Consider the following 20,186-nt stretch of genomic DNA (forward strand, 5'->3'; position numbering starts at 1 on the left):
GTTGACCTTGGTGGGTTGCTGTCCCTCTTTGGGCCTCAGTCTCCCCATTTGTACCGTCCTGATTGTGGCTGCTGTACCCATCAGAGTCAAGTACTTTGGGCATGTGCTCCTGGGGCTGGGGTCTAGTGGACATGTCCTCATCCGAGTCCCAGCTGTTCCCAAACACCCTGTGGAGAAAAGGAACATGGAGCTACTGACCCCCAGAGAGATCCCAGAATCCCCCAAATTTTCTTCTGCACCCTGGTATTCAGTGGCTTTCTCCATTTAAAAGCAGGATCCTTTGGTGAACTCTACCTCCTTAAGAACTGAAGTCTAAGTTCAGGGCTCAGCCTGTCCCAGCAGCTGGGAGGGGCAGGCCTTCTGCCTGGGAGTGGCCGGCCTTCTGCCTGGGAGTGGCCATCTGTGAAGGGGTCCCCCATAGCTACCTACACTTTGGGGCCTCCCCTGCTGGCTGCAGGCCCCTCTGTGCCCACAATGAAGTAGGACTTCTGTCGAGGGAAGTCCCTGAGCAGCTCCAGGTCCGACACCAGGTCTAACACGTAGTCGTGGCCAGCCAGCTCTGCCCACTGGACACCATTCTTCATGGCCACGGTCCAGCCGCGCCAGCCATCTGCCAGCCCCCTGGTGATGGCATGCACAGGAATGGAAATGAGGGACAGAGTCATCAGGCACTACCTGGGGAGATCCTGGGTTATAAGCCAGACCCTAAACATGAACAGAGTGGACCCTATGGGACCCTCTGGGGGATCTGACCTCCCCCCACAACATTCCAGGTACATAAGAGTGTGCTGGGAGGGCATCCTAGGAGCCAACCTGTGCCTCAGAATGTCTCCAGCCACCTCTTCCCCCGTACTCCAGGAGTGCACCGGGCAGGAGAACTGGTCACCTGGGGCGCAGCAGGTGCCGGGCTCAGGTTGGAGCATCTGAGTCCAGTTTGGCTGTGCCTCCCTGCTTGCTTCTTCCTTTCAGGCTTCCTGTATCTGTAGCCTCACTTCCCTGGCTCCCCTTTCCTGGGCCAGGTCCCACCCCCACACACAGACTTTCACGCAGAGCCACATCTGAGAAGGCCCCTCGCCAGCTCCAGAACATTCAGTGGCTTCTGCCATCCCCGGGGCTCACTGGGCCCTGCTGACTCCCACTGCCCTCACTGAGGTGGGGGAAGGCAGCTTACCATTGAAGCAGCCCACGTCCAGCGCCATGCTGGCCTTCTCATAGGTCGCTGTCCACTCGAGCTGGGTCGGGGGTAAGGTGCGGGCAGCCCCCGAGCCCTGCTGTTGGGCCCGGCCCATGGCCTGCATGAGGCGGTGCTGACACACAGCCTGGAAGCCATTCCGCCCATAATCAGACACAAACCTGATGGGTAGGAGTTGGAGCCAGGATCAAGAAGGATCTGAAGCTAGCTTGGGGCTGAGGGCTGGGGGGTGGGGGTAGGAAATTCTGAGGCTAGTCTGAGAAAGGCCCAGGCTATTCCAGAGCTCCAAGGTGAGGCTGAAAAGGCTCCAGGCTAGTTCAGAAGGGTCCCAGGCTAGAGTCCAGTGCTCTGGGACTGCACTTAAGGGGTCCCAGGCTAGCCTACAACAGATCTCAGGGTAGTTTAGAGTCCCATGGCTAAACTGAAAGGGTCCCAGGCTAGTCCAGAAGTATCTCAGGCCAGCACAGAGGTCCAAGGATAGGCCAAAGAGGTACCAGCTTGTTGGAACAAAATGTCTGCAGCTGGGTGTGGGCAACAACCAGAACTCTGTCTCCATTCTCTCACAGGGCAACCTTGGATGATTATCTGCCCTCTCTGAGCCTCTCCTCCAAGTTTTCACCTATAAAAGGGACAGCTGAGGGTTCAACTCAACCCAGGCCCAATGAGCCCAATCCCTACCAGCCATTCCTCATGCTTCCCTCACCCCCACGTCCTACATCTCCTGCAGCTAAGCCTGGCCAAGAGCAGCACTGGTGCAGGCCCACAGTAGCTAGAGAGGGAACCTAGCACCATGCCCTCAGGAAAGCCCCAGGCAGGCAGACCAGCAACGGCCTTACCCTGCTGTCAGCTGCCACAGAGTCACAAGACTGGCCAGGTGATGTCCATTTGCTGCATGCTGGCCTAAGCAAGATTCTGTACACTCTGTAACTCACAGCCACCCTGTTAGGTGGGTTCTGTTGCCATCCCCAAATTATAGGGAAGAAACAGGTTCAGAGAGGGACAGTGACTTGTCTCAGGCCACACAGCAGGTAAGTATCAGAGCTGAGATTCACACCCAGGGCCTGCCTGAGCGATTTCCTTGCAAATCATCCTTCTCACCCAGCAGGGTGACATCATTGTGATGGTTATACCCACATAGCACCCACCACGTGCCCCTCTCTGTTCTAAGCACTTTACGTGTGTTTATATATTTTATCCACACAAGAGCCTAAGAAGTAGGTATTATCATTATGCCATTTTTTTTAACATCAGACAGGGTCTTGCTCTGTTGCCCAGGCTGAAGTGTAAGTGGCATGATCTTGGCTCACTGCATCCTCAACCTCCTGGGTTCAAGCAATGCTCCTGCCTCAACCTCTTGAGTAGCTGGGACTACATGCCTGTGCCACTATGCCTAGCTAATTTTTAAATTTTTTGCAGAGACAAGGTCTCAATACATTCTCCAGGCTGGCCTTCAACTCCTGGGCTCAAGCGATCCTCCCATCTTGGCCTCCCAAAGTGCTGGGATTACAGGCCTGAGCCACTGCGTCTGGTCTTGTGCTGATGTTTTAGCAAGGTTTGAGGGTGACACATCTCATGCCTGAGCATGAAAACTCAATCATCACACTTATAAACTATAAAAGAATAACCCCCATTTGATATGTAAGGAAACTAAAGCCCAGAGGGGTTAAGTAACTTACCCAAGGTCACACAGCTCATATATGGCTGAGCTGGGATTTGAACCCTGATTGTCTGAGTCCCGTATCCATGCTCCTAACCACCCCATTAAACTGTCATGCTGTGAGAGGTCAATGCTCTTTTCCAAATTCTCCACATGCTGGTCTTGTCCCACTCTGAGTTCTGGAAGTCCCTCATCCAGTCTGACCTAACTCCTAGCCCCTGCAGTGAAGGCCTGCCCTCCTTTCTTGCTCTGAGCCCAGCAGAAACGCAGAGCAGCCCTGGCCAGCCTCCATGCCTGAGCTTCCCAGCATAGAGATCTGACTCCTGGCCTGACCTTTAAGACCCTGCCTTGGGCTCCACTGCTGGTGCCACCGTCCCTCGTGTCCCAGCCCCTATCCAGTCCCACTCACTTGAGAAGGTACTTGTTGAAGCACGGGGAAGGTGCAAAGCCACTGAGGCAGGCGGCCAGCAGCAGCCAGCCCCGCTCAGCATTGTGGGCATTGTGATTGTGCCACACCTGATTGGCCAGCTGTGCCAGGATCTCGTCCCGCAGCTCAGGCACCGCCAGCCCCTTCTGCACAATGTAGTTCCCGAAGATGTTCTCCCGGGCACCATGCAGGTGGGGGTCGCCCATGAAGCGCAGGATCTGGGCCACGAACAGAGTCTCCTGGGCATCTCAGAAAGTTGTTCCTTCCAGTCCCCACCCCACAACATGCATCCCTCTCATGTCCCTCCCATGTGTGCCCCTGCCCATATAAATGTCACTTATATTACAATATAACTGCTATATATATAGAATATTTTTTTGAGATGGAGTCTCTGTCACCCAGACTGGAGTGCAGTGGTGGGATCTCAGCTCACTGCAGCCTCAACTTCCCTGGGCCTAAGTGATCCTCCCACCTCAGCCCCTCAGGTAGCTAGGATTACAGGCACATGCAGCCACACCCAGCTAATTTTTGTATTTTTAGTAGAGACAGCGTTTCACCATGTTGCCCAGGCTGGTCTCAAACTCCTGGACTCAAGGGATCTGCCTGCCTTGGCCTCCCAAAGTGCTGGGATTACAAGTGTGCGCCACCGTGCTTGGCCTACAACTGCCATATTCTATGCCGAATGACCAGGCAGTTTACCTCAACTATGGGAAAACTAAAGATCCAAAGTATGTGTCATCTTTCCTGTTCATGAACCTTCTAGAGCTCCCCATGCAGCCCTAGCCCCCTCCCTGCACCCCTGGCCTCCAGCCAGCCCCCACCTCCTGCTCTATCTAGGCCGCAGAGGGTTCTTTTTAACATTCAGATATGACCACAACCCTCCCATGGAAGCACCTGCCTTGGCTCCCTAGGTGCCTTGGGATGAAATCTAAGCTCTGGGTCTGTAATCAAGGCCTCACTGGCCAGTCTCACCCTTGCCCTCTTGACTCTGTTCTGACCACACCAATTTCCTCTTCTCTGTGTACTTTCTCCACTCTCCCTGCCTGGCAAATTCCCCTCCAGCTCAAATGCCTTCTCCTCCAGGAAGCCCTCTCTGGCCCTGCCCAGGGCTGAATTAGTGGCCCCATCAGACTCCCTAGACTTGGTGCTTCCCTCTGTCCATACTGGTGGTCACTGGCTGGGTCAACTCTGCCTCCCCCTTCAGACTGAGAAGTCCTTAAGGAGAAGATCTGGGTCTCTTCTTGGTGTCCTTGAGAGGCTCCAAGGCAGAATTTTTTTTTTTTTTTTTTTTTTTTTTTGCCAGGAAGATGGCTGGGAGAAGAAAAGCCACCAGTCCTCAGAGAGGAAGCCAGATTTCCCCCTCTGACATAAAAGTCTGTCCTTTGGGGAAGAGGTGTGGGGCTCATGGGTTGGGCTTGGGGAGGGCTGGGAAGACTGGGAGCCTCATGGCCCAGCTTCAGGGCCAGGGGCTAAGAATTAGAAGGTGGGCTGAGGCAGACCCCATACCAGCTTGAAGATGCTCACGGCTTCTGCATGGTGCTCGGCTGGCAGCTGCGTGAGGGGTGTCCTCAGGGGCACTGTCAGCATCCCAAAGGCAGGTTCCTAAGACACAGGGCAGGCACATGAGCAGACAGAGCTGGGACTGACAGGCACATCTGGACCCACTGCTCTGTGCCACATGGGGCTCCAAGGCCTATGAGGCAGGGGCTTTGGTCCTCAGTGTATGGATGGGGAAACTGAGGGCTGGTGAGGGGCCACCACAGTGGCCCTCAGCAAGTCGGTGGTAGGGACAGGATAAACCTTCATCTCAAGGGGAGGAAATCAGAGCTGGGCTGACATGCTATGGCTCCACCAGTTGTTCAATTTCTGAAATATTTCCAGACTGGTTGGTGGTAAACAGCCCTGCCCGAGCCCCTGAGGGCTCTCCACTGCTATCCAGACCTCAGGGATCTCCCAGATTCCCTATGATCCAGCAACTAAAAGGCTCATACCCAACACCACAGGGCACAGCCAGGAGCCTGCCCCAGGGCAAGGACAATGTCCATTCTAATTGGTCAGCGCCTATCAGCCAGGGAGCCTTGGACTTCAGCTAGCCCTTACCTTGAAGTGGCACTGGACAAACTTGGCCATAGGATAGTTGTTGATGTCCAGGGGCAGTGTGACACGGGGCTCAGCCTGGAGTCGAGGAGTCCTCACAGGGGCCACCTGAGGCACCTGGGCCAGCCCGAGGCCTGTGGAAAGAGGAGAGAATGCGGTGCCTGCTCTGATCTGCCTGGGCCCTCCCCCCGCCTGGTGCTGACCCACCTGCCACTGCTTGCAAGAGCCCAGCCAGCTCAGCCGGTACCTCCAGGTGCCCCACAGCGACTACCTCCCGCTTGCTCAGCTCCTAGAGGGACAGTGCATGGGACAGGGACAGGCCTGCCACATCCCCACCTGCCAGCCTCCCTCCTTGGCCCTGCTGCCACCCAGACCCACACCCACCTCCTGCTCCCATAGCAGCGCCCCCTCCCCCTGGCGCCTCCACTCTGCCCTCAGCTTCAGAAGAGAAGATGTCAGGTTGGGGAGTGGCAGGCAGAGGTGACGACGGGCACCCAGGCAGGCCAGGCCAGCTTACGCAAGGCGGCCACACTCAAGCAAGGGGGGCAGCTTGCCTGTTGTGTGGAGGTGACTGCCCCACTCCACAGGTGGGGCGGGAGGGTGAGGTTGGCCAGAGAAAAGGGGAGGGAAAAGGAGAGAGCAAGAGAGAAACAGAGGCAAGCGGAGGGAGAAAAACGCTGGGGAAAGAGACCCACAAGGAGGATTTGTGGGAAGTGGCTGAGCACTGTGTCATGGGAAGCCCGTAGCGCCACCTTCAGTAAAGGCTACCTACTGCTTCATTGCTTTGGGAACTGCATTTGTCTTTCTGGTGGCTGGTTTACATGACAGTGGGTCAAGACATGAAGGTAAGAGCAAAACCATACCCAGTGACATTCAGGTCACCAAATTCTAATGGCCCTCAATTCCCGAAGACCCCACTGTGAACCCAGCACCAGGCCAAATCCTTCAATGCAACATCTCATTTAACCCTCTCCACAATCACAAGGGGTAGATGGGAAAATCGAGGATAGACAATGGCCAAAGTTAAAGAGCTAGTGGGTGGCAGAGGCAGAATTTGAACCCAAGACTGCCTGAGGCCAGTAGTCTCCTCTTGGGTGCTAAGTGCCCTTTCCCCTTCTCTGCTGTCCCCTTGGACCCAGATAGGGTAGGGCCTATACCTTGAGATAGCGTCGGCGGCTCACGTATGCGTGTACCAGGGACCGGAACTTCACCAGACTCCTCCTCATCTGCTGATAGCGTTGCCTGGGTTGGGGGAGTGGGGAGGTCAGGGATTGGGGCCACAGGGTGACAGGGTGACCAAAAGGTAGAGAGGCCCTTGCCAGCCTGGCCTGGGAGCCAGTGCCCACATCTCACTCTTGGGGTCCTTTGGCTTAAAGGGAAACTGGAGCTCAGAGAGGGGCAGTGACTTTGCCAAGGTCACACAGCATATTAAGTAGCAAGGCCTGGATTAAACCTGCCTGAATAATTTATTTCCCAACAGCTTATAATCTCAGGTCCCTGAAATGCAGGGTAAGGCCCCTCTTGGCTGAATGGATTCCCACCCACCAGTCACAAGGGCCTGGGGTTGGCTGGGAAGGGCATTCAAAAGCAGAGACACAGAGAATCTGATCATTCTCCTGCAGAGGCCTCCACCCTCAGCTTGCATGCCTCCAGGGATAGGGAGCTCACCACCTAAGTTCAGGCGTGACCTCTCCCGAGCCTGACCATAGGTCTCCTAGGAATCCTGCCTTTTCTGTGCCTCACCTGGCAAGGTAGCCACGGGCCCGGCTTTGCAGCAGGATGATCTTGTGGCGCAGAGAGCGGAATTGCCGCTTAATGAAGAAGCCACGGAGGCAGCGCTGCAGAGTGAGGGCTGCCAGATTCAGGACATGCTCTCGCATACTCTCCAGCAGCTGGTATAGGTGTTCCTTAAGGAACAGCTAAGGACAGGAGGAAGGCACTGAGGCAGATAGGAGCCAGGAGGCTGGACTAAGGGCCCCTCCCTCTCTAGAAGTCCGTGGAGACAGAATAGGCAGGGCAGCCTCCTGGAGCAGGGCTAGAGGGATGCGGTGGACTTGGAGAGGTTGAAGAGAGGATGCTGGTGAATCAGGTAGTTAGCATTCCATATCCCAAGCTCATCTGGGTTGCTCCTGGGATGGCAGTCTCTAGCTTGGACATTTCTGACTCAGTAGTTGTGGAGCCCCCAAACTTGGGGTCTCCAAGGGCTGACTGTCGGGCAGGACTCACCTTGCTGACCCCAACACGGTACATGTTTGGCATGACTTTGCACAGGCGACTCAGCACTGACACACACATGTCCCCATTAGCCGGCAGGTCATGCTTGAGGGCCACTAGACAGCAGTACCTGGTAGGGGGCCCAAAGTTAGTCTGGGGCTATGAGACCTACCCGAGGTGCCTGCTAGACCATGGGGTTACTGCCCCCAGCCAGGTGTCCAAAAAGCCTGGTCCCAGTGGTGGCTCCACAAATAGTTTATTCTAATCTGAAAAAAGGCACTCCATCCTCAAGACTCTTTACTTCTGGATGTCAGACAATTGTTATAATAGATGATTTCAGTACAACAGGACACTTGACTGCCACCTGCTGGAAACTTGTCATTGTAACTACTAAAACCTTTCTAATAACACGGAGCGTTGATTAGACATATTATATGTTATATAACATATAACTACAAAAAAAGGCAAAACAATAAATGTATCTACCACATTAACAGTTAGCATGTGGTAGCCTTGTGAAGTGTACAACCTGAGCAACTGTGCATGGCAAGCCCTGTACTGCCTGGGTTGTGTATTCCTGGGGCCATGGGGAGTTGGGCAGGGATTTGTAGAGCTCAGGAACTACCGTAACCAAGATACCTGTCGATGAACCCCTGGAAAGGCAGGCGCACTGGAAATCCCTCCTTGCGGATCCTCACGGTCTCCAGCACCCCTGAATAGCGTAATTGTGCCATTACCACATCTGGCTCAAAGAGACCTGGCTCCTGTAGGGATGCCCAGAGAGGGAGTCTGCACATTGGCTCAGCCATGTGCAAAGGGCATTATCATGGTGAATATTCCCAGTGCTAGGCTGGGCAGATGCAGGTCCTGAGAGGCCAAGCCACTTGCCCAAGGTCACACAGCATGGGCAGGAGGATTTGGCTCTCTCAGAGGCCTCAGCTCTCACTCACCTTCTTGTGGTTGGGCTTCAGGCAACGCATGAACAAGGGGTTACACCTGGCAGTGGCAGGAAGACGACAGCATGAGGCCTCAGAAAAAGAAGGCGCTCAACCTCTGAGGGTCATGAGGTGGGTTAAGGATGAGGCTGGGTGCTCCGCCCACCTGCCCCCCACCCCACCTCTCCATCTTTTCCACCAGATCCAGGAGTGACTGCTGGAACTTGGCGGCCACAGTGTGCGCCTTGTAGAGCCGAGTGACGGAGCTGCTCTTGCCCAGGCGCTGAGGGGCAGCCTGTGGGGCATGGCTGGAGAAGAGGTGTGCCACCACCTGGGCAGGGGTCGGGGCAGGGAAAACAGACAGGCAGGGTCCGGGAGACCGAAATGAGGAGGAACAGAGAGCAGGAGTAAATCTCCGGATCAGGGGGATCTGAAGACTAACTGGACCCCTGTTCTCTCTGCAAGGCCTCTGTCATCCTGGCTTGCATGCTTCTCAAAACAGGTGGGGCTCAGCATCTTCCAAGGGATCCATCCCATAACTGGCTTTTTCCCCTTCAGTCTAAGGAACACACAGTTACTGACTGTGTGCCTGGCCCCAAGGTGGCCTGTTAGATACATGGTTGTGAACTCTGGCTATGACCTCATGAGGAGGTTGCCCAGTTGACAGGAGGAAGCGGAGGGCCAGATAGGGGAGGTGATGTTACCAGGCCTGTGCTCTGTCATAGGGCCATCTGCTGGCCGTAGTGTAGCTGGGATGCAGGGCCTCCCCAAGCCTTCAAGGAACCCAAAGTTGGTCCCCCTAGCTCTTCCCCGGGGCCTTATGGGTGGGGTGGGAGAAACTGAGAACACCAGGAGGTGGGACTGGGGGAACAGGTCTGGCAAGAAGCCAGGAAAGAATGGGCCAGGGAATGGGGTTGGGCCCAGAGTGGGGTAAGTACAGGGCAAGGCCACAGCTGGTGGGGTACAGGGTTAGAACTGGGAGCGGGGCCAGAGTCTAGCCACTGGGGCTGTGGGGAGCCAGAGGACAGGATCAGGATGAGGCGCTAGGTTTAGGGCGGAGCCAAGCTAGGTGGGAACAGGCCAGGAACAGGGTGTCCAGGCCACCCTTGTCTTTGTCTGGCCAAAGCTAAGCGGAGCCAGGACGTGGCAACACGGTCCCAGGCCTGAAGGCAGGCTGGGTGTGGGGGTGGGGACATGCCTGGGGGCAGGGCCAGAGCGGTGGAAGGCGAGGCTTACCCGTGTCCGGCTCCGTACAAACAGGTCCAGCACATCCTGGCGCACTTGGTCGTGGTTCTTGTCCAGGAACTTGTGCACCTGAAAAGGGGAAAAATGGCCTGGGTAATCCTGGCTTCTGTCTCTCTGTCTATCCTAGGAGGGACTGGATCCTCCTCACTTCTATGGTCCCCACCCCTCCAGCCCCCACCATTCTCCCTACTCCTGGGGGAGGGGAGCATTCGCCATGGCTTCTCATGACCAACCTGGGTCTTGGCCTCACCCTCAGTGAAGGACATTGTCCTGTGCCCATTCTACAGATGAGAAAAATAAGGCCCGGATGGGGACAGAGGCATGGAATCCTAGCCTGAGACACCTCCAGGGCAGGAATGTGCCTCAGATAATAGTGATGAGGGTGACCACAGTGATGTCACTATTGATGAGCTACTCTTTATCAAACCCACCCTACATTTTTCACACCCACCCCATGAGTTGGGCACTATTATTACCCCATTTTCCAAGTGAGAGAACTGAGGCTCAGACCGGCTAAGCAATTTGCTCAAGGTCACAGAGCTGGGGCACAGCAGAGCCAGAATTGGACCTGGCTGTGAATGTCTGGGGCCAGTGTTGTGCTTCTGTGTCTCGAACAGCTAGCAGCACTGCAGCACCAGCGGCCAGGCCGACTGTCTTAGGGCTCACCTGGTAGGTGACCTTGCCTGCATAGTGCTTGATGGTGAACTCAGGCAGCGGCATCTTGGGTTTGGAATAGAGTGGGTTGGCGCCATGATGGTAGTGGCACTTCTGTAGGAAGGTGTGGTCTGTAGCCTGGAGGCAATTTAGGGATCAGTGGGTGGGCAGGAGGCCTGGACACCCTGTTCCTGGCCCGGTGGCAACCTCACTATCCCCGACTGCTCCCAAATGAGCACCAGAGAGGAACAACTCACAGCTTCCCATGGCTGCCCATCTCCCTGGGTCAGAAGGCGAGTGCCTTAGCTAGGCACTGGAGGCCTGAGTGGTCCCTTGAAGATAGGTGTAGCTGGGTGAGCTCCTAACTGCCTCCCCTCCAGGCCAACTGCCTTTGCACTCTATTGATCTCACTGCCATTCCACCCTTGTGTTTTGCAATCAGGATTTGAGGCCCAATCCCAAGGTTACCTACTCCAGGAAACCTTCTGTGGCTTTCCAGACTGGTGTAGCCTCTCTTCTGAACACCCACAGCGGCCCATCTGGCCTCAATCACCCCAGGTTGTGAATAGTAGGTCGGGTGTCCCAACCCCCCACTGCCTGACTCAGGCCAGAGCAGAGAGGAATGAAGGAGTCAGGGTGGGATGAGGACATGAGGCTGAGAGATCTGTGACCTGACTAGGCTCACACAGTGCCTGCGGCTCACCTGGGGAAAGCAACACTGGTCGTCAAGGATCCGCAGGATGCCATAAGGCTTCAGTGAGATGAGGTTGATGCAGGGCTGGTTGTCAGCAAAGGTGATCTCCTGCCAGTCGATCTGCTCACGGATGTACTCCTCCTGCAGGCAGTGGGCAGCAGGAGCTCAACCTCCTATCCCTGTCCAGGGCCCACCCACCCTCCCTCCCATGTTGAATCTGAAGGAGCCTGGCCAGCAGCACCTCTGCTTGCATACCTCCCAGAACAGGGAGCTCACCCCCTAATAAGGCAGCATGAGCCAACTCAGGGTCCTGCTGCTCCCTCTGCCTGGGACAGCCCAGTAGAGGAGAAGAAGGACCCCCACCAAGGGGACTCCTCTCTGAGCACAGCACCTCAGCACCTTTCCCTCCAGAACAGAGGCCTTCCCATGGGCTGGTCCCCAGCTTAGAATGCCTTTCCCTCTACTGTCTACTGATGTCAGAATTGCCCTTAAACAACCAGTATATCCTCATCTGTCTCCAAGGAGGTCCACTGGCCAGTCAAGACAGGGACAGGAGTATTAATGGGGCCCACACACCTGCTCCTCCTGGAAGACGATCTTGTTGAAAAGGTACTGAAGGTTCTCGTTTGCGTAGTTAATACACAGCTGCTCAAAGCTGTTGAAGCTCAGGTCCTGCCAGGTGGATGGGGGTGCTGGGACTGGTCCTTCCTTGGCCAACAGCCTGTTTGCCCCTACCTTCCCTGGTGGCAACTTCAAAAAGCTGGAGCTCAGCCACAGGCCCTCAGCTCACAACCCTCCACAGCTCCTGCTGCACCCAGGACAGAATCTGACAGGCTCTGTCCTGACAGCACAGGCAGTGCCTGAAGGCCAAGGCTCTGGGGACTTCTGCCTGGGTTCAAATGCTGGCTCTGCCATTTTCTAGCTACATAACCTTGAATAACAGCCCCATGCCTCAGTTTCCCCATCTGTAAAATGAGGATACTGACAGTACCTGCCTCACAGGGTTGCTGTAAGGATGAAGTGAATTAACAAAGTGCTTTAAACAGCACCTGGCACATAACAGGTGCCACGTGAGTGCCTGTGATGGCTGCATGGTGATCTTGCCCTGTCCCTCACCACTTCCTTTGCTGTGCACTCGCACAACAGTCACCCCCCAACACACGAAGTCCAGTCCCAGACCTCATGACCCGCCACCCCTCCCAGCCCTTGCATATTCTGTTCCCTGCACCTACAGTGCCTTTGCTGGGTCTCAGGAGTGTCTCATCCTCATCCAGGAAGTCTTCCCCACCCAGCCTCACCTGGAAGCTCCCCAAGGGCAGGGCCCTGGCTGGTCCTTTCTGGGCAGTTGGTATTGCCCAGCACAGGGCCTGGCCCAGAGGCCTTGGGAGTACTTGTGGTGAGTAAAGAAAATGGAAGGAGACAAGGGAGATGGTGACAGGGAGGGGTCCATGAAGGGAGGATGGCACCTGCTGCAGGCACAGAAAGGGATGGGAAGGGCAGCCCGAGACGCCTGAGGGAGGCGAGACCTTGCCTATGTCCCCCGCCCCTCAGCCTCCTACACGGCCCCACCTCGAAACCATAGATGTCCAGGATGGCGATGGACAGTGTGTCCTGCCTTGGGGACACCAGCGCGTTGACCCTGGTGATGAGCCAGCTGAACAGCAGTGCATACAAGACCTTGGCGATGGCATCCCTGGAGCAGAGGTGGTGCTGGTGTGAGCAGGACACCGTGGTGGGGTGCTGGGCCTCGGGGCTCAGGCAGGGGAGGGCGTGGCCTCACCTAGCATCCACAGCGCTCTCCACAGTTAGGGGCGTGAAGATCTTCTCTCGCATTGTCTCCTAGGGAGGGGCACAGCCCTTGAGTGACATCAGGCTGGCCACTCTGCCTCCAGAAAGCCCCCAGGGGACTAAAAGAGTGGGATCATGGAGAAGGGAGGCTGGAGGGATGTTGTGACTGTGCACACAGAGACTAGGCAGGACCACCCCTGCCCCCACTCTGACTCTGCCTGGCAATGCTGGTAGTAGTGGGGACTGCAGGTCTAATGGGGGAGACAGAGGCATCAGCAGATACAATGAGACCAACCCTGGGAAGGGAGAATGGGCCTAGGACTGTGAAAGACCAGAGGAGGCACTGACCCGTCCAAAGATTAGGGAAGGCTTCTTAGAGGAGGGGATACCTGGATAGGGTCTTAAAGGATGAGTAGGTGTGAAAAGAGGAAGAGCATTCCGGGTAGAGGAAACAGCCTATGCAACAGTCTGAGACTGGAATCTGAAACGTCTTTGGGGTCTGAAATTACTCCCCTCCATGCCTGACCAGGGGACAGAGAGAGCAGGAGAGAGGGAGAGGCTGCCCACAAAGGATCGGCACAAGGCAGCTCTGTCCAGGCCCTGGTAGAAAGCTTTGTTCGAAGGCCAGATGCCCACACTCACAGTCACTTTGAAGGTGATGGCCTTCTGCAGGCCCTCAGGGGAGATCTGCAGCAGCTCTGCCACAGCCTGGATCTCTCGGGCACTCACCACTGAGGCCACCTCCTGTGCATCCGTCTATGCAAAATACCAACAGGAATGTGCTTTGAACTAGATAGGCTAAATTTAAAGTTCATATGAAAAACAGGGCCGGGCACTGTGGCTCATGCCAGTAGTCCCAGCACTTTGGGAGACTGAGGCGGGTGGATCACCTGAGGCCAGGAGTTCGAGACCAACCTGACCAACATGGAGAAACCCCGTCTCTACTAAAAATACAAAATTAGCCGGGTGTGGTGGCATATGCCTGTAATCCCAGCTACTCAGGAGGCTGAGGCAGGAGAATTGCTTGAACCCGGGAGGTGGAGGTTGCGGCGAGCCGAAACCGTGCCATTGCACTCCAGCCTGGGCAACAAGAGCGAAACTCCATCTCAAAAAACTTAAAAAAACAAAAATAGCCACGCGTGGTGGTGGGTGCCTGTAATCCCAGCTACTTGGGAGGCTGAGGCAGGAGAATCATTTGAACCCAGGAGGCGGAGGTTGCAGTGAGCTGAGATCGCGCCATTACACTCCAGCCTGGGCGACAAGAGTGAAACTCCGTCTCAAAAAAATAAAAAACATAAACAGGCTGGGCACGGTGGCTCATGTCTGTAATCCCAGCACTTTGGGAGGCTGAGGTGGGAGGATCAAATGAGGCAGGGGGTTCAAGACCAGCCTGGCAACATAGTGAGACCCTGTCTAAAAAATGTGCTGGGCATGGGACCTAGACCTGTAGTCCCAGCTACTCAGGAGCTGAGGCAGGAGGATTGCTTGGGCCTAGGAGGTTGAGGCTGCAGTGAGCTATGAAAGTGCCACTGTACTCCAGCCTGAGCCATAAAGTGAGACCCTGTCTCAAAAAATAAAAAGAAAAAAAAAGCCGATTAAAAGAAAAAAACCAGTGTAGTCATAGACACAGTACATAAATAGATTAACAAAGCACAATAGAACGTCTGGAATTAGACATAAATGTATATATAAACTTAGCACATGACAAAGATGTATTTTTCTTTCTTTTTTAAAAATAATTTTTTTTTGTAGAGATGAGGTCTTGCTATGTTGCCTAGGCTGGTCTCAAGCTCCTGGGCTCGAGCAATCCACCTGCCTTGGCCTCCCAAAATGTTGGGATTACAGGCATGAGCCACCATACCCAGCTAATAAAGATGTATTTTTCAAATCAAGAGATTAGGACAATTGAGTAACCACCTGGGAAAAAAGTTGGATTCCTACGTCACACCTTACTGGGATAAATTTGGATGGATCAAAGATTTAAAAGTTTTTTAAAACTCACAAAATCCATAAAAGGTCTTAGAAAAAGTTATGGAAGAAGGCTGTTACAATTTTAGGAAGTTTCTCCAAAAATGAAAAAAAAAGTTAAAAATTTCAAATATAAAATTTAAATGTACTAGAAAATATTGATAAATGAACTATCTAAAAATAATTTTAAAACAATTTGCATAAAAAACCCAACAGGCCGGGGCACGGTGGCTCACGGCTATAATCCCAGCACTTTGGGAGGCCAAGGTGGGCGGATCACGAGGTCAAGAGAGTGAGACCATCCTGGCCAACATGATGAAACCCCATCTCTACTAAAAATACAAAAATTAGCTGGATGTGGTGGCACACACCTGTAGTCCCAGCTACTCAGGAGGCTGAGGCAGGGGAATCGCTTGAACCTGGGAGGCAGAGGTTGCAATGAGCCGAGATTGCGCCACTGCACTCCAGCCTGGCGACAGGGCGAGACTCCATCTCAAAGAAAAAATAAATAAATAAAAATAAAATAAAATAAAATAAACACCAAAGGGCTGGGCGCGGTGGCTCATGCCTATAATCCCAGCATTTTGGGAGGCCGAGGCCGGTGGATCATTTGAGGTCAGGAGTTCAAGACCAGCCTGGCCAACATGGTGAAAACCCCCCGTCTCTACTAAAAATACAAAAATTAGTGGGGCGGTAGTGGTGTGTGCCTGTAATCCCAGCCAGTCGGGAGGCTGAGGCAGGAGAATCACTTGAGCCTGGGAGGCGGTGGTTGCAGTGAGCCAACAGGAGTGAGCCAAGACTGCGCCATTGCACTCCAGCCTGGGTGACAGAGTGAGACCCCTCCCCGCCAATAAAAACCCACCAAAAAACACTGTAAACAAAGTTAAAACATAAATGACAAACTGGAATATATATTTGCAATTCATATCAGACACAAAGGGCTGATTTCCTTAATATATATAAGGAGGAAAAAGATGAACAACCCCAAAGGAAAGAAGAAAAAAACAGGAACAAGTGATATGTGCATAGTGTAATCTGAAAGGGAAACAGAGAAGGCCTTGGAAAAGATGGCCAAGTCCAGAGGGTGCGGGCCCCATGGCAGGCTGTGGCGTCCCCTCACCTCATACTTCTCAAAGTAGACGTTGCCCAGGTGCAGGATGGAGGCCAGGATGCGGAAGATGCTGTCCTGGTCCTCACTGCTGAAGCCCAACACCTCCATGGCAGCCAGGAGCCGGCGAAAGTCATCTGCATCGCTCTTTCCTGCTATCTCACAGTTCCCACCCTGCATGAGGGCAGAGGCTGAGGGTCAGGGAGCTTGGGTGGGGCTGGGGAGCCCTCCAGGTCCTGCTCTGCCCTGACCAGCAGTGTGGTGGCCTGAGTTGGTCACTCAAGCTGTCATTTCACTCTCATGGGCACGGAGGCTCTGAGCACGGCTGAGGATGGAGTTCATAAATTCTAAGTGCAATGTGTGGCAGGGGTTGTCACCTGTTGACCTTTGCAGCTGCCCAGTGATAGTAATGAAAAGAGTAGTAAGTGTTTACTGAGCATGTACTGCATGCCAGGCCCTGTGCTAAGCTCTTTACATGCATTTCCTCATCTAAGCCTCACTACATCCCTGCAAAGTGGTACTATGTTGTCCCCATTTTACAAGTGGGGAAACTGAGGCACAGAGAGGGGAAGTGTAGAAACTCTAGACTGGTTGGTTCTGTTCCAGGTTCCAGAGAAATGAAGTCAGGTAGGCCTTTCCTGCTTCTGCTTTGGACCCAGAAGACTCCTGGTCCCCCTCACTGCCATGAGATGTCTTAAATCCAAACTCACCCTCCCTAAATCTCCTTCACCTTCACACTCCATCACTCACAACTCGGCTCCCAAGGCCCAGCCAGGGGCATCGGGGTGGGAGGACCAGGGCCAGGGGCCTTCAGATGCCTGCTGGCACTCACCTGGTTCAGATAGTAGTAGGTCTCAGCCTCTTGCAGGCTAAAGGCCTGCCGGAGCTGGGCAGGCAACCCGGCCAGCAACTCGTAGAAGATGTGGTAATTCCTCTCGTTTTTGGCCTGTAGAGTGGGTAGGTGGGCACAGAGAAGGGAGCCACCTACCTAGGTGACCCCCAGGCACACATACAAGCCCAAGCCTGCCCACAAATGCACATGCACACAGTGGGCTGCAGATGAGAACACGCGCCTCTGTGATGGGTGAGGCTCCCAGCCTGGTGCCAGCTGCGGGTGAGGGCAGAGGCAGAGGTGCCCTGGTATGATTGAAGTTTGAGAGGGTTCTGGTGGGATTTTATTTGGTTAGGAGAAATAAGAGAAAAGGGACCTGTCTTCTCTTATGTGTACCGGCCACACACACCTGCATACATGTGTGTCCATAGCCCACATGTGCACACACACAGCTTCTTGATGGCTGAGCACTTCCTGTGCACCAAGCCCTGTCCTAGGCCCTTGGGACATAGTGGGGAACAACGTAGAGAGAAGCCCCTGAACTGATGGAGCCCATCTGCTAGCTAGGGAGACAGACACTCAGCAAATAACTGCTTAAAACATAAAATATATGAGACAGGGAAAAGTACACTGGAGAGAAATAAAGCAGTGCACGGGGTAGGGGCTCTGATGGGATGAAGAGGGGCTGCGTTTTTAAATGGGGAGCTTCCTGAGTGGGTGAAATTGTAGGGGAGACTTGGAGGAGGTGAGGGGTTTGGCCAAGCAGGTGCCTGAAGGATAAGTGCTCCTGAGGGAAGGAACAGAAGGTGCAAAGGCCCTGGCAGGAGCGTGCCTGTGTGCTGCGGGGCAGGGAGGAGCCACCGTGGCTGGAGGAGGGTCGGGGAGGGGAGGTCCTGGGCTCACATGTACACATGTACGCATGTATTCGTTCATTAATTTGACGTCTACCTAGCCCTACCAGGGGCCAGGCTCTGAGTATCTGTACCTCCCACCCCCACCCTGCCCAACACAGAGGCCTGGGAGGGGGTGGCCCACCTGAAACACGATCCTGGATTTCTCAAGCAGGTACTGGGAGGTTATGGCACCAGAGATCACGCCCCTGGGGTGGGGAGCACAGTCAGCTCTCAGTGGGGGTAGGAGGGCTGGTGCTGGCTCCGAGGGGCTGTGGCAGGACATGGAAGACACTGCAAGGCTTTTGGGAGGCCCTCCACTGTCCCAACTCACCCTTCCAGAAAGATTTCCACGAACTTCCCAAAGCGGCTGGAGTTGTCGTTCCTGACGGTTTTGGCATTACCGAAGGACTCCAAGAGGGGTGTTGCCTCCAGGATCTGGACTCCAGAAGGAGATGTGGGAATTGAGGGGCTAGGCACTGTTCTGGGGGCCTGGGTGGGGGGCATAGCTGGGGACACCCAGACATGAGCCTTCCCAAGGACCTCCCTTTATGAGAGATGACCAGAGGTGGGCTCCCTAGAGAATCCTGAGGTCTCTCCAGTGCCCCCCAGTGTTTCCCACCCCATGCTGCCCAACTCCCACACAGCAAGCCCCATGCTTCCCCATTCCAGCCTCCATGGCCCCCCACAGCAGCCCCTGACCACAAGCCCCAGCCCCGCCTAGGACAGGCCTTTGGATGTCCTTTCCTGCCTGTCCCTCCACCCACACAGGAGCAGGCACATCCACACGCATTTTCCTGGACAGACACACACACACACACACACACACACACACACACACACACACACAGAGTACCTTTATCTTCAAGAGCGTCCAGGAGGGAGGACAAAGAGACAGACAAGAACAGAATGGAGTCACTAGCAGGACCGACCACCACTCTCTCCAGGAGACTAGGAGCCTCAGACCAGGGAGGGACTAGTAAAAACCTGTGAGGCTCAGAGACCCCAGGGGTCCAGGCTTGGGGACTGCCATGGGGTCTCCAAAGTATGAAAATATGCTGAGTTTGCCTTCCAAACGGCTCTGGGGATGTCCTCTTCTCCCCACCCCCATGGCTACCACCAGCCAAGGATCCTCCCTGGCCTTCCTCACTGTTCCCTGACACCCAGGCCCACTCCTGCCTCTGACCATTGGCATCTCCTGTTCCCTCTGCTTGGAAGTCACTGCTCCCACGCACCTGCATGCCCCAACCCCCAACCCCTTACCTCTCACAGGAAGGCCACCAGAATTCTCTCTCCAGTAGCCCTCAGCCCCATTGGCAAACTCTCTATTTTCTTGGGTATTATTGTCTGTCTCCCCACTAGAATGTCAAATCCTACAGGCACGGATCTACTGTTTGCACATCTCTGAGTCCCCAGCGTCTACACAGACCTGGTGCTTAATAGGCTCTCAAAAATATCTGCTAAAGGGATGGAAAAAGGAATAGCATCGGCTGGGCATGGTGGCTCACGCCTGTAATTTCAGGAGTTTGGGAGGCCGAGGTGGGCAGATCACGAGGCCCGGAGATCCAGACTATCCTGACCAACATGGTGAAACACTGTCTGTACTAAAAATACAAAAAATTAGCCGAGCGTGGTCGTGGGCGCCTGTAGTCCCAGCTACTTGGGAGGCTGAGGCAGGAGAACTGCTTGAACCTGGGAGGCAGACATTGCAGTGAGCCAAGATGGCACCACTGCACTCCAGCCTGGTGACAGAGTGAGACTGTCTAAAAAAAAAACAAAAAACAAAAACAAAAAACAAAAGGAATACCATCTCATGGGCAGAGCTGCCCAGGGGTGACCATGGCTGATCACAAGCTCCCACCTATTTAAGCACCTACTGTGTGCCAGACACATTGCCCTGATAATGCCGTTGTTAACAATCCCATGAGGTAGGTACTAATATCACCCCTGTTTTGCAGATTAGGAAACTGAAGCTTAGAGAGGTGAAATGACATGCCCAGGGACTCCAGAGTCCACTCGAGTGATGAGCATGGGCCTAGTGTGTACGTGGCACTTTCTTCAGCTGAGGCACTTCCTCAGGATAATCTTTTAGGGAAGAAGCAAAGGAGGTCCAGTCACCACAGAAACAACACCTGTAATTTTGGGGATGGGGCCAGTTCCCTCCATCTGTCCCGTTTAGTCCAGGAAATACTGCACCCATTGCATAAAGGAGTAAACTGAGGTCCAGAGAGGGATGGGGCTGGCCTGTGATTGCTCAATAAGTCAAGGTCTGCCTGGGCTTTCCTGTGTACTATCCCTTAGTCTGGGAAGCCCTTGAGGACAGGTTGGCTGCTTCTCTGTTCCCGGTGCCCAGCATACAGCAGGGCATAAAGCCAGCGGATGGAGTGGGTAAACACCAGAGGGGTGGAACCTGTGGTCCAGGCCTTAGCCAGTCAGGGCAGAGCATTCCCTGTGCTACGTGGTTGGCTCCAGTGAGGACATATGAC

The 20,186-nt window shown here is 54.4% G+C and overlaps 1 protein-coding gene and 1 non-coding gene across 51 annotated transcripts in view; both read right to left on the reverse strand.

Annotated features, from left to right (window-relative positions):
• The window catches only part of MYO15A (myosin XVA), a 61,115-nt gene that overhangs the window by 30,432 nt on the left and 10,497 nt on the right, over positions 1-20,186 (reverse strand). For all 50 annotated transcript variants that reach the window (XR_010152971.1, XR_010152934.1, XR_010152968.1 and 47 more), the window contains exons 7-31: positions 18,035-18,138; positions 17,846-17,909; positions 16,811-16,924; positions 15,991-16,152; positions 13,545-13,658; positions 12,895-12,953; positions 12,684-12,807; positions 11,691-11,786; positions 11,124-11,255; positions 10,434-10,559; positions 9,759-9,836; positions 8,705-8,853; positions 8,538-8,583; positions 8,227-8,351; positions 7,600-7,717; positions 7,117-7,292; positions 6,531-6,615; positions 5,581-5,662; positions 5,377-5,507; positions 4,783-4,878; positions 3,259-3,494; positions 1,172-1,353; positions 814-886; positions 430-621; positions 7-167 (exon numbers count right to left, since the gene is read on the reverse strand). Coding sequence is in view for 7 of the 50 variants with exons in the window: in XM_054670327.2 (XP_054526302.1) it covers positions 7-167; positions 430-621; positions 814-886; positions 1,172-1,353; positions 3,259-3,494; positions 4,783-4,878; positions 5,377-5,507; positions 5,581-5,662; positions 6,531-6,615; positions 7,117-7,292; positions 7,600-7,717; positions 8,227-8,351; positions 8,538-8,583; positions 8,705-8,853; positions 9,759-9,836; positions 10,434-10,559; positions 11,124-11,255; positions 11,691-11,786; positions 12,684-12,807; positions 12,895-12,953; positions 13,545-13,658; positions 15,991-16,152; positions 16,811-16,924; positions 17,846-17,909; positions 18,035-18,138 (3,025 nt within the window). In the remaining 43 variants the exon portion in view is untranslated. The remainder of the gene's footprint in view (positions 1-6; positions 168-429; positions 622-813; positions 887-1,171; positions 1,354-3,258; positions 3,495-4,782; positions 4,879-5,376; positions 5,508-5,580; positions 5,663-6,530; positions 6,616-7,116; positions 7,293-7,599; positions 7,718-8,226; positions 8,352-8,537; positions 8,584-8,704; positions 8,854-9,758; positions 9,837-10,433; positions 10,560-11,123; positions 11,256-11,690; positions 11,787-12,683; positions 12,808-12,894; positions 12,954-13,544; positions 13,659-15,990; positions 16,153-16,810; positions 16,925-17,845; positions 17,910-18,034; positions 18,139-20,186) is intronic.
• LOC129137785 (small nucleolar RNA U13) lies at positions 2,715-2,814 on the reverse strand. Its single transcript, XR_008540576.1, has one exon. It is a non-coding gene; the product is annotated as a small nucleolar RNA U13 (small nucleolar RNA).

Source organism: Pan troglodytes, chromosome 19 (assembly GCF_028858775.2).
Source record: "Pan troglodytes isolate AG18354 chromosome 19, NHGRI_mPanTro3-v2.0_pri, whole genome shotgun sequence".
Taxonomy (NCBI): Eukaryota; Metazoa; Chordata; class Mammalia; order Primates; family Hominidae; genus Pan; species Pan troglodytes.